At 36.1% G+C, this 13842-nt stretch overlaps 1 protein-coding gene across 3 annotated transcripts in view; it reads left to right on the top strand.

Annotated features, from left to right (window-relative positions):
* Positions 1-2165: 2165 nt before the first annotated feature.
* The window catches only part of DLD (dihydrolipoamide dehydrogenase), a 22263-nt gene continuing 10586 nt past the window's right edge, over positions 2166-13842 (top strand). The window contains exons 1-10 of one of the 3 annotated variants that reach the window (XM_023537983.1): positions 2207-2344; positions 3107-3210; positions 3823-3901; positions 8477-8556; positions 9046-9114; positions 9684-9753; positions 10824-10907; positions 11137-11237; positions 11551-11694; positions 12115-12216. In XM_023537983.1, coding sequence (XP_023393751.1) covers positions 9714-9753; positions 10824-10907; positions 11137-11237; positions 11551-11694; positions 12115-12216 — 471 coding nt within the window. In that variant the 5' untranslated portion in view covers positions 2207-2344; positions 3107-3210; positions 3823-3901; ... (1 more) ...; positions 9046-9114; positions 9684-9713. Of the gene's footprint in view, positions 2345-3106; positions 3211-3822; positions 3902-8476; positions 8557-9045; positions 9115-9683; positions 9754-10823; positions 10908-11136; positions 11238-11550; positions 11695-12114; positions 12217-13842 lie in introns of all 3 variants that reach the window. The other 2 variants (XM_023537982.1, XM_011372486.2) reach the window with 2 other exon arrangements.

Here is a 13842-nt window from a genome sequence, read left to right as displayed (position 1 = left end):
GACCCCTTAAATGCCATTGTTTGGTTGTCATCCTTGCCTGAAGCAGTTTAGAGGACAGCGGCAGTATATGGGGATTCTACTTGTACGACAGCCTCTTCTAGAGGGCCACATATTTCAATTAAAAGTAAATTAACAAACAGTGATTGGGACTTGCTCCATGCCATAGACTGTATGAAGTGTACAATCTCTATGACAGCTCCTTCTTACTCTCCCTCAAAAGCTCCTTTTTAAGGTGTTATCCTTAGTAAATTCATCTATTCCTAAAATGTCAACCACTATCCATATCCAAACTTTCAAGTCCATGTCTACAGTTTCTAAGCTCTAGACCTGTGTTTCCAGTAACTATTGAAAATTTCAACTGATTTGTCCAGCTGGCATAAAAAAATTCAAAGAACTTAACTCATCATCTTTTCTCCAAAGCTGTTCTTCCTATGTTACCTATTTATGTGTTGGTTTCACTCCCCACCTAGCCATCTAAGCTAGAAGCTTCGGCGTGATCTTCAATGTTTCCTTCACTCTTATTCTCACACAGAATTGAAAGAACTTGATGACTGTAGCAGACCTTATTGGTATCTTGCCTGTGTCTTTTTAGCACCCACTTTCCCCTGCATGCTCACCCAAAGTGATCTTACTGAAAGCACCAGGAACTCTTTGCCTGAGGAATTTCTCTGGCTGCTGGTGCTCACTCAGCCCAATTGTGGGGTAGGCCAGAAGTGCTGGGGAGTTAAAATCCCTGGGAGCAGTCCTCAACCATTGACTGATGAAAATAGATGAATATATTTTAGGGAGAACAACTCTGAAGCATTCTCTATGCTGTCTCCCAGAGGCCTCCAGTGAGTGTGAATCCTGATTGCCTACAGTGGTAATTTAGTCATTAAGGTATCCACAATAATTTGCATCCTGTTTTCATCCCCTACTGATGCTTCTTCGGATTGTCTCTCAGACAAACTCATTGCACTCAAATGCTTGTCTGTGAGTCTGCTTCTAGTGGTAGTCAACTAAAACAGTAACCAATTAGATATTGGGATAGAGGAAGGACTTATGAATGGCTACAAAATTTTTACTATCTATGATTGGCTATTTGGAGTTATCATTTATGTTTTAGATAATTGAAACTTGGGTGCTGGCAGGGCACCCAGTCGGGTGTGTTCAGTAGACATTTGAAAATATGGAATTGGAGATCAGGAAGAGAAGTAGAGACTGAAGGTAAGGATCTAGAAGTTATCAGTGTATGTAGCCAGGTGCTAAAGTCATGAAAATGGTTAAGATGGCCAAAATGCTTATGTAAAGGGGAAAGAACAAGGAGAATGGATATTAGATGACCACTAGCAGTCTCGTTAACAAACACTGAATATCATTCATATCTCCTTCCCTAAAACTGAGCATAGTTAAGGAGTAATTTTGAACTAGTATTTAAATCCACAGAGATCAGCACAGCGCCTGGGCAGTAACCTTTCCAGAAATGTACAATCAAATTTATCCATACTGTAGTTATTGCAAAGAAAGAATGAGATCTTAGATTTCTGTGCTCAATCTCGATGGCATTTTTCATTGCCTCTTATGAAAATCTACAATCTCATCTACCACCCCACTCATTCTAATTTGCTCTACGAGGGAGGTGTGTTTCCCAACTGAGGAGGTAGAAGATAGTGTGTTTTCTATATATTGCCAGTTACCTTAATTAGAGCAAAGCGCTGGTGATTCCAGACTGTGGCCCCATCCCTTACATGGCATTTGAGTTCCGGGGAGAGGCTATAAAGCAGTAGTTAAGACCAAAGGCTTTGACCTCAAGGATGCAGTCATCTTTTCCTTGGGAGATCTCGGGGGGTACTGTTTAAACTCATCTAAGAAGCAGAAATACTCATAATCCGTCAGATAGGTGTTGTAAGGATGCTTGAGATAATGCCTGGAAAGTACTGAGATTCCTTGGCCTAACACAATCAAGAACTTGTAAAGCTTTACTTTCTGCAGCATATATCACGCAAAGGATAGTCTCGTTTTTTTCATTTCGTCTTGCAAGTAGTAGAAGATCGCATTACAATTCCGGACAGTTTTTTACCACCCCCTAAAACGGTGCCTCAATCCCCACTGCCACAAAGCACTACGTTCTTTACGTCAGTGTACGACGCCGAGCCTGATAGGAACGCCTTTTCCGCCGGGTGCAGACCGCGCTGGCCAATCGCTCGGCTTTCGACCCATGACGTAAGCCACGCTTGTGCATGCGCAGGGCGGGGAGACCTTGGAAGGCGGTGGAGGTTCTTGCGGGAGGTGAAAACGTTGGCGGAAAGCAAAGTACAGCGCAAAAATGCAGAGCTGGAGTCGTGTGTACTGTTCCTTGGCCAAGGTGAGGGCCGACTGGATGAGGTCGTGCTGAGCCAGAGGCACCGGGAGGCCGGCTGACGCGGCCTAATTGGTATGGGTGGGAGAGGCCGGCGGCCTGGCTGGGACCATCCGCAGACTCGCCCCTGAACCGGCTTAGTCCAGGCCGCGGCCGGGAGGCAAAGGTCTGGGCTGTGAAGAAGTCCTGCCGTTATGTGACGGCCAGCAGTCACAAACACTCTAGTTGTAGGTCAGGGTCATGGGGCATGTGGTCACACAAAGGCCTTTCCGTTTTGGAGAAGGAAGTAGAAATTGCCCTTTCTCCGTATGATCTCTGGCTCTTAATGCCTTATACTCTTTCCTAATCCGTGTCCCTGAGGGACCTAACTTTGTGCACTAGGCAAGTAACCCAAGGGCCACTGCTTGAAAGACCCAGACCTAGACAGCACCAACGGGTAGCCAACCCTAGGAATTCCTCATCCCGTTAGTGTTTACGGCTTTAAATTAGTGTTCATTGCCATGCCTCTTAGGGACTTATTTTTAATTATCGTAGGTTATCGTTAAGACATCCGCGCACCAACTACAGCCAGATTGTATATATATGGGATTGTGGCTGAGTACTACATTGATGGAGACTCTAAAGATAATATAACTATCAAACTCCTTTGTTTCGAAGATGAGCAATCTGTGTTCTCGAAAGTTAATGTAACATGTTGAAATCACACTTTTAATGAGGGCCAGAGCTGGGACTAAAATTCAGGATTGACATTTAGTTTTCCCCTCTTAGGTCTACTGTTCCAACCTCAGGTGCAAGAATTGCCTTGGAATAGAGAACGTTACTAATCAGTGTAGGTTTTGTCGCTGCCTCCCATTTGCCTGCTGTGATAGGAGGTATTTGCTCTGTTTGTGCCTCGCTATTCTAGGAAATAGTAGTCATTGATATTTAGAGGTTGTTGTGGAGATTATGATGTAGTTTGTAGAACTGTAGTAGTTCTTGAATATGAATACGTTACTTAGTGTGTTTTCCTAAATTTCCATGTCTAATTTTTTGTTCATAGTTGACGGTTCAGGAACATGAGCATAGATTTTATGTGATAGATTTGAGTTAGGAAACTAATTACAAGTAAAAGGATTGTCATAATGTAGGGTATTCAAATGCTTATTCAGGTACTTTAAGAACTTCAATTATGATATTAAAATGATAACCTGGTACCTAAAATTAGCCATATTTTCTGAAAATTCAACAAAATTAACACCATTGAATAACATGTTTATTAGGTTAAACATGAAATGTTTGCATATGCATAATAAAAAGATAGTGTGGCAAGCTGAGGTTGAAAAGTTTAATTATTGTCAAAGTGGAGAAATTTGTATGTAACCTTTGGGTGGTAATGGAAGATGCATTACTAATCAGTGCTTGATCCATTTGCCCAAAGTCATGTTTTCATTGACTTTTAGTAGGTCTTTATTTACATAATTGGGACATTTTCTCTTTTCTTCCAGAGAAGCCATTTCAGTCAAATATCTCACGGCATACAGGGAATTTCTGCAGTGCCTCTGAGAACTTATGCAGATCAAACAAGTAAGTACTTAGTGAAACAGTTGTCCCTCAAGATTGTTCATACATTTATTCACTTAAATGTTTATTGAGCACCTGTTGTGTTCCAAGTGATGAACAAGGCAAAGCCCTTATTGAACTTATCTGATTCCATTAAAGACAAATAATATACAAGTAGCAGATCAATATTTTGGGAAGTGATTGAAAATTAAAGCAGGTAGTTGGGAGAAAAAGAAAGTATTTTAGGTAAGGCGTCAGAGCTCTTTTGAGGAGACGATGTCTGAGCACGGGTCTGAATGAAGTGAGGGAGTGAGGAGATTATTTCAGGCAGAGGGAAACAGCAGTGAGAAGGGTCTGAGGTGAGAATTTGCTTGTGTAGTTTAAGGAATTGCAAAAAGACTGGTTGTGGCTGGAGCAAAGACTTATACAACGTAAAATCGGAGAGGTGGGTGGAGATCAGATCACGTAGAGTTATGTAAGCTGGGCCAGGGAATTTGGATTTTACTCCAGGTAAAACCACTGAAGGGTTTTGAACAGGGTGATGACTTTATATATTTACCTTTAAAAAGTTAATTCTGTCTGCTGGTCTGGTTGTTTTGGTTGCTTAACATTGTTTAGAATGTGAGATGACTTTTTTCACCTCCTGAATGAAAATGTTGATGGGGTCAAAAGCACATTTTAAAGACTAGAAAGATGTGTCCTAAAAGGAAGCTATGGATTATGGGTACTTTCTTCTTTATACTTTTTTTATATTTTTGAAGTTTATACATTTTATTTTTTAAAGTATTTAAAACAGAAAGTCAGTGGACTTATAGTAAGGTATGTTGGCCTCCCAATACCAAGGATATCGATTATTTGAAATCACTTGTTTTGACATTTAATGGAATTACACATATGATTATAAGTTGCATGGCACATCTTAAAGCGTCATTGTACAAATACTATTAGCTGGGGGAAACTGACCATCAGTTTCCTTTTATTCTGTGAAATAATTTTATCCTGTATCCTTAACTATTGTCAAACTATTATCATTTTGGATATTTTCTTCTTAGAAGAAAGAGTAGGGGGAGGATTCCATCACTAATAACCAACAATGATTGATTTATCTTAGCTTTGAACAGGTCAGGAATTCCTTTTAAAAATACTAATTAGATGGTAGACCATTATACCCTTTGTCTCCTTTTTTTTTCTTTCAGTTTTATTGAGATATAATGGGCATACATACTTTGTCTCCTTCGTTAAATGGGAATATTATGTATTCTAAACTCACACATAGGAGAAATGTTAGATTGTCATTTCCAAAGCATGCAATTAAGGACTTTCCATGGCTAATTCTATACTCGGAAACATTCAAACGAAGATTGTTTAGTGCCTTCTATTTGCTAGGCAGTCTGGAGCAAGAACTTAAATTTTAATGGAACGAGGGTAACTGAGCCCTTACGAATCAAACAGTTCAGTGATTCTTTGACATTGAGTAAATTATAGATCCCTTTGTACCCAGGTAGATACAATGTGTCAAGTCTTTGGATGAAGTAACAAGCATTTTTACATACACATTTATATTCATCTTAGGTATTTATTTATTGGCAAGGACTGTGACCTTTTGTTTAGCACTTAAAATGGCACAGTTAAGTACTCAATACTTATTCATTATTTCAACAAGTATGGAGTATCTACTCTGCTAGTTGTTGGGATACAGAAGTGAATAAGACAGACGAAGTGCAGCTTTTATAAAGTTTATAGTCCATTTGGGGAAGACAAACATTCAACAGATAATTAAGTGTAATTGTAATAAGAACTCTACAGGCTAAGCATAGGGAGCTATGAAATCTACATATGGATTGAGAACGTTTACAGAATTTTTCATAAGGAAATGATTGTGATATCTGAAAAGGGTTGGAGTGGTAGTAGCGGATATGAGAAGAAGTGTTCCAGATAGAGGAAACAGCATGCTAGAATACTTTTATGTGGGAAGGAGTATAGTGCATTTGAGTAACTTGAAAAGAGCCAGAGTGGCTGAAGTGTGTTAAAGATGGTGAGCTAACTTCTCCAGATTATGAAAGATTCTAACACTTTTATTTTGAGGGTAGTTGAAAGTCATTGAAATGTTTTAAGCAGGGATATGATATGACTATATTTGTTTTTAAAGATCATTCTGGTTGCAAATTGGAGTTTTTATTGTAATTCTTTTTCTTTCTTCCTATACTGTAAGAACCAGGGCTGTGTCATTTATTGGTAGTCCAGGAGTTTTGTGTCTGTAATGTAAAATGCATATTGTCAGGATTTTTTCTAGGCAGATGGAACAGAATGTGTATAGGTAGACCAGCATAGTTCTGTGGGTGTAAGCTAACAGTAATTCACTATTGCTGAAGTTTAAACTGCATGGTATTAGTGGATAAGTAGGATGTGGTGGGAGACAAGGCTGGAGAAATAGTTACTGAAGAGATTTGGTGCTGTATTTAGGAACTTGGACTTTATCCAAAAAGACAGGGAAACCAATGGAGAGTAGGAGAATAAGGTCTGAGTTGGGTTTTAGCAGGGGGTAACAATGGAACAGTAGTATGTACGGTGTTATAGAGGGTGGGAATGAGATTGGAGGCCGCAAGACTAAAGTTAGGAGGTAGATCTAAGGAGGGAAGAAACATTTGAGTGCCTAATATGCACCTGGCATCCTTAGGGTCTTGATGTGCATTATTTTTAACCTCACAACCCTTGGATATGGGTATTAATTGTTACTATTGTCCTTATGTTACATCAAAGCCAAAGAGGTTAAATAATTTGCTCAAGAATTTAAGTGGTGGTAGAGCTTAATATTTGAACTCTACCAAATTAAGGGATATTGTTAAGGTCATTTGGTTCAAAGTTTAAAAATAGAAATACATTTTATTTCATATTTAATTATGAACATGAATGAGCGAGCCAACCAGTGTGGCCAAAAAGCACAAATGGATCAGTAAAAATTGAAGCAGTACTTTTTTCATGTATTGGACTAGCTATATTTTGTTCATGTATTGAGTAATCCTAATTATCATATGATATAACCAAGGAGAATCGGCACTTTGATTTATTAAGGAGAAAGGATTCTTAGATTTTGTGTATAATTGAGTTGGATAACTTCTTAGTTGTCTTCCAACACAGGTTCTCTGATTCTGTTCAAGGCCAGCAAAGGTTTTTTTGAGTGATACTAGTGCACTCCCATCCCCTAGGGTTGTGTGTTTTGTCGGGAAGGGGATGATAAATTAAAATTGCCATCTTTAGAGGTCAGAATATAGCTGTCATATGGCGAATACTTATGTATGTTCTAGGTACTATACTAAACTGTTTACATAGGTAATTCTGTATTATGACCCTGCGAAGTAGATGTTTTGTGGTCTTCATTTTGCAGATGAGGAAACTGAAGATGAAGTAGGTTAAATTACTCACCTAAGTTCAGATAGCTAGTCATTATAAAGCTGTATTATTGCTCTTGGGGATTTTAGTTTATGATAGTTGAAATTGAGGAAGGAATAGTATTGAATAATAGAAAGACCACTGGAAGTAGAGACAAAAAACAATAGAGAAAAAATTTTTTCTCTATTGTCTGCTTGCTAGATGACCATGGGCAAGTTCATTAACCTCTCTGAACCTTGTGTTTCTTATCGGTGAAATGTCAGATATATACCATTCTTACCTTCTTTATAAGAAGTTCTGAGAATCAAACATAATATGTGGAAGTGTGTTAAAAACTGCTAAATGGTAGAATAATTGAGATTGTAAGGACAGTGAAGGGGGAGGAGAAGGGAGACTCTCCTAATTCCTAATTGTTGCTTTATTTGAAGTTAGATTGAGGAGAATGGGAATAACTGAATATATTTTGTACATTTGTTTTGTAATTATGTTGCTAAGGCTGCTGATCAGAGTTAATTTTGAATTTTTTGTCTTTATGTGATAAATATCCAGAATAGTTAACAGAATATTCTGGTTATCTTATTTTAAACTTTACAAAATTTATCAATATTCACATAAAGTTCAAAACATATTTGCCATGTGTTATAGGAAAGCTGATTTTTTTTTCCCCCTGATGTCTCAGAAGTTAAGAACCTGAAAGAGGTAATCAGTCTTTATTAACAGTACCAAGGTATTACATAAAATTGCCTTATTTAATCCTAACATCAATTATTTAAGGCAGTATTATTGTTTCTCTATTACAGGAAAAAAGTCACTTGGTCACACAACTATTAAGTGTCAGAGCTAAGATTTGAAGCCACGTGTGTCAGATTCTATAGCTCAGGCACTTTCCTTTATACAGATGTGTATTCCAGTGTCATGAAATGCCTATTATCATTAAATAAAATTATGTGGTATTTAGCAGTCAGTGGATATAGAACTTAGTTGTATTTCCATATCCCATAATGAACAAATGGAAAATGAAATAGAAAAATCTGTGGCATATTCAGTTACATCAAAGAGTACCAAATACCTAGGAATAAAATATTACTGTTTAGAAAATGCTAGTTATTTTCACTCTCGTGTAGGTTTAAAATATCTTTTTTTAATTGTACTGTTTTTGGTCAATATTAAGCAATTTAACTGTTTTATATCAATTTGCTTTTATTGTAGTTGATGCTGATGTAACAGTGATAGGTTCTGGTCCTGGAGGATATGTTGCTGCTATTAAAGCTGCCCAGTTAGGCTTCAAGGTAAGATTTAGACTAAAACTAGGTGTTGGATCATATTCACAAAATACTTGCAGGTAGATAATAATGGCAAATAAGTTCTTAAATCTGTAAATTATATTTAAGCCTGAGACTAATGAAGAGAGGGTTCATTTAGTTGTGCTATTCTCATGAACTGAAAAACGAGGTCCATTATCCCCCCGCCAATACTTTTCATTGGCTTCTAATCACACCTTGGAAGATACAGAAATAGAGCTAAAAGCATGTATTTGGTAATGTTAAACAAATGGAAATACCTCTTAGAATAATTCACTTTTGGGTTAGCCTGAGATTACTATTATTAAAATGATAAATTACAAAGGACTGTATATCATTCACACACTCACACTCACCAACCCACCCATCTACCTTGAGTAGCTTGTTTTGTAGAACTAAGACAAATACATTTGGAATTTTAGTGAACCGAAATATTGCAGGTTATGTGCAGTTAAATAATGTTTTCTTTTGTTATAGACAGTCTGTGTTGAGAAAAATGAAACACTTGGTGGAACATGCTTGAATGTTGGTTGTATTCCTTCTAAGGTGAGCATATATTTTGTACAGTACAGAAATTTTTTCATTGGTCACCAACTAGAAGGATGTATTGAGACTAGAATATTAGACTGATACAGTTATTACAAAATAAACAACCCATTGATGATAAACATGCTTTTCCTTTGTAAAATTTAGAGTGTTTTCACCAGTCTACCATACATTCCTGAAATAACTTTCTGGTCTCAGAATGCCTAGTGTTTTCATTCAACCACACTCTGATGTTACTTTTTTTCTCTTCAGCTTTCCTTGAGCAATGAAACAGATAATAGGTAGTAAATTCTTTTAGGTAGTTTATATATTAAGTAAACATGATTACCTTTTTCACCTGCCACCCTGAAGTGTGTACTTATCTTTTTGCTTCTAAAGAAAGTAAAGATTTTCCTTCTTGTTTGTTGAGCATTTTTTATGTCATTTATCATTTGTCTTAGGTTAATTATGTAAGAACAAGAACTGAATTGGTGTGGTCTTATGCACTATTCCACGTGCAGAATGTCATTTCATAAGTGGTTTTTGATTGTATATTGTCTGCTTCGAACATTTTGTCTTCTTTCCTGTAGGCTTTATTAAATAACTCTCATTATTACCACATGGCCCATGGAAAAGATTTTGCATCTAGGGGAATTGAAAGTAAGTATACTTTCATATTTAGCAATATTACCAGCCATACTTAACTCTTCTGGCTAAAGACAACTTGTGCCTGATGAGTGTGTAATATATGTTTAGTGAGGGAAGTGTAAGAAAAAGATCTTAAAAATGTAGAGAGATTTACTTAACAAAGAAGGCTTAATTCAGATTTCTACCATGACATCTGCTCCTTTGTCAACTTTTGTGTGAAGTCTACTGTGTGTGTGTGTGCGTGTGTGCATCTTCTTGAAACCTGGAGATCGTTTGAGAGTGTGAGGGCACTGGACTCCTGAGTGCTATGGGCAGATAATGGCGAAGGAACGAAGGTCTACCCAAGTTATTGGTAGTGGAAAGAGCAGAAAAGAGAGGGAAGGATATGGCATAGTGGAAAATGACATTTTATAACATTTTAACTTATGTCTTGTCTCCTGCCATTCTTTTGGGTCTGTTTTCATTATTTCTCTCCAACTATCGTTGACAGATACATCCAGAAGGTTAGTTTGTTCTAGGAAGGGCTTAAACACACCTTGGGAGCCTGTTTTTACATTCATTTGATTCTTGGTAGCAGTGGGTATCTGAAAGAATAAGCTGCAGTGTTGGCAATCTGGAGAGTCTAAAGGTGATGTATATATACTAAAGCAAATATTGTATTAAACTAGATGAAAAGTAGAATCAGAACCCACTTTCCTTACCCACTAAGGAAAGAAGAGAGGATTAGTTAAGAGACCTGCATCGTAGGCAGAACTGCCTGTTCTAGCTCTATGACCGTAGGTAAATCAAATTTCTCAGGGTCTTTGCTTTCTCATCTCTAAGATATATGTTGGTTGGTTGAGCTGATTTCTAAGATACCATTCTTTTAAAGTTCTATGAGTTGATCTTCTTCATCTTACATTGTTGCTTCAGAGTTCTTTTCTGAGGTAGATGAGTGATTAAAATCTAATTGATTAAACTCATTTTCTGTATTTGAAATTTTCTAATTTTATTAGTTTTTGTTTCATGAAATTTAGTATTTCCTTTTATTTAAAATTTCAGGTGATGTTTTTGTTTGCCATTTCTACTTAAATCTCTTCCAGGCTTAGGATCATCATACAGTGTTTGGAGAATATGTTGTCACAGTGGTATATCATGTTTAATTTCGGACTGCATTTTTCCCAAAGGTGGATTTTTTTGTAGTGTTTGATAGATTATGTTATTGTAATATGATATTGTTGGGCTTTTGCCAGATAGGATTATTATGTCAGTAATTAAATTTAGAAAAGTTATATTGCCTTATAAATAGTTCTATAAGCATTAGGTTGAAATTTTCCAGACCTTGATTAGTGAAAAATATCATACATTGTTTTAAGAATTTAGCTAAGCACTAAAGATTTATTTAATAAATTACAGTGTCTGAAGTTCGCTTGAATTTAGAGAAGATGATGGAGCAGAAGAGTACTGCAGTAAAAGCTTTAACAGGTGGAATTGCCCACTTATTCAAACAAAATAAGGTCAGTGTGTTTAATGTTCATATTTTTGCTTTATTTTATATATACATTAAACATAGCTTTATGCTGATAGAGTGGTGCTATTAGAACTTGGCTGCTGGGGGATATTTATTTAATTTAAAACAGTATGCTAACCTGAAATTGATTTCCCTAACATATATAACAAATTTTTAGCTGCTCCATGTATAGCATTACTAAGTAAGGGCATTTTGTATTAGATAAATCGTTTAATAGAGTGGTTTTTTTTTTTCCTATCAATCATGTTTGTTTATCGAAAAATGTTTTAAACTTTGTGATTTATAAATATTTTATAAAGGTTGTTCACGTAAATGGATACGGAAAGATAACTGGGAAAAATCAGGTCACTGCTATGAAAGCTGATGGCAGCACGCAAGTTATCGATACAAAGAACATTCTTATAGCTACAGGTTCAGAAGTTACTCCTTTCCCTGGAATCACGGTATTTATGCTATTTACAACTGCCAAAATCTTCTTTCAGAAATACATTTTATAAATTACTTTATTCATGCTAGCTATTAACTTTGAATGAAAGATTTCTGACTGAAATACTATATTTTGACCGTCATTCACCTTTGGGAAGTTGCCTGTCTTTATTCTGCAGTGATTTTGACCAGAAATAGAACACTTTACAATATAGTTTAATTCAACATAAAGTTTTGTTTTGAAATGCTTAATAAAAATTTTAAGTGACTATTTTTCATGAGGCTTGATAAAATTGAATATATGGATAGAAGTCATAGATACTTCAAAACAAATGACTTAGTATTTTTAGTTATTGTACTGAGCGTGATCACAGTTTATAAATCAATAGGTTTTTCTAAATGATTTTGATTGTATCTTTTAAATATTATTATTATAGATTGATGAAGATACAGTAGTGTCATCTACAGGAGCTTTATCTTTAAAAAAAGTTCCAGAAAAGATGGTTGTCATTGGTGCAGGCGTAATAGGTGTGGAATTGGTAAGTAATGTCTGTGTCTTATTGCCTCCATGGGATTGGAAGCTACATAATGGTCCCCTCTTTGATTCTTCGTATGTTACAGGCACATCAACATTGAGTTTTGTTTAAATATTTCTAGTAGTCAAGAGTTTTCAAGACAACCTATGTATGTAATCATTAATCATTAGAACATTCTCTTTTATTTTGAAATCTCTTTCCCTGTATATTCCACTCTTTCTGTTCCCTAGAACTGGACTAATTTAAAAAATTTTTTGACAGCCCTTCAGGCCTTTTAGTCTTTCAGAAGGCAGCTCTCATTCTGAGCAAATTGCATTTCAGATAAAGACCATGACTGACATGATCTGGTTCTTCCCTTCCTCTCCATCCTCATCTCAATTCCTCTTATGTATTAGAGATGTCAGACTATTTGCAGTTCTCTGAATACCATGCTATTTTATACCCTCTGCTTGCCTGTGGAAAGAGCTAGACCCTCAAATTCACCATTGAGTATAATTTTAGCTGAGGATTTGCCATATATACCCTTTATTATATTGAGGTACTTTCCTTCTGCACTCATTATATCGAGTGTTTTAATCATAAATGGATGTTGTATCTTGTTGAATGTTTTCTGTGCATCTATTGATGTCATATGGTTTTTATCTTGTATTTTGTTAATGTGGTGTATCATATTGATTTGCATATGTTGAACAATTCTTGCATCCCTGGAATGAATGTTACTTGATTGTGACGTATAATCCTTTTAATGTGTTGTATTTGATTTGCTGGTATTTTGTTTAGGATTTTTGCATCTATGTTTATCAGAGATACTGGCCTGGGATTTCCTTTTTCTGTGTTGTCCTTGTCTGATTTTGGTATCAGGGTAATGTTGGCCTCATAAAATGAATTAAGAAGTATTCTCTCAAAATTTTTTGGAAGAGTTTGAGGGTAGATATTAAATCTTTGAATATTTGCTAGAATTCCCAAGTGAAGCCGTTTGGTCCTGGACTTTTGCTTTTGGGGAGGTTTTTCATGACTGTTTCAGTTTCCTTACTAGTGATTGGTCTATTTAGGTTTTCCAATTCTTTATGGTTCAGCCTAGAAAGGTTAAATATTTCTAGGAATTTGTCTGTTTTTTCTAGCTTATTAAATTTGGTGGCATATAGCCTTTCATAGTGTTCTTGTTTAATCCTTTGTATTTCTGTGGTGTCCATTGAACTTCTCTTTAATTTCTGTTTTTATTTATTGGAGTCTTTTCTCTTTTTTCCTTAGCGAGTCTAGCCAAAGGTTTCTCAGTTTTATTTATTTTCAAAGAACCAGCTTTTTGTGTCATTAATTTATTTCTGTTTTGTTTTTGTTTATTTCTGTTCTAATTTTTATTATTTCCTTCTTTCTACTGACTTTGGACTTTTGACTAGGTTATTGGGGATTTTTCTTGTTTATGGAGGTAGGCCTGTAATGCTATAAAATTCCCTCCTAGTACTGCTTTTACTGTATCCTCCAAATTTTGGTATGTTGTATTGTCATTTTCATTTGTCTCTATGTACTTTTGATCTCTTAATTCTTCTTTAACCCAGTAGTTGTTCAGTAGCATGTTTAAAACCCACATGTTGTGGTTTTCCCAGCTTTCTTTTTGTAGTTAATTTCCAG

Source organism: Pteropus vampyrus, unplaced genomic scaffold, assembly GCF_000151845.1.
Source record: "Pteropus vampyrus isolate Shadow unplaced genomic scaffold, Pvam_2.0 Scaffold208, whole genome shotgun sequence".
NCBI classification, from domain to species: domain Eukaryota; kingdom Metazoa; phylum Chordata; class Mammalia; order Chiroptera; family Pteropodidae; genus Pteropus; species Pteropus vampyrus.
The sequence above is the reverse complement of the archived record's forward strand: the minus strand, read 5'-3'. Positions and strand labels throughout refer to the sequence as shown.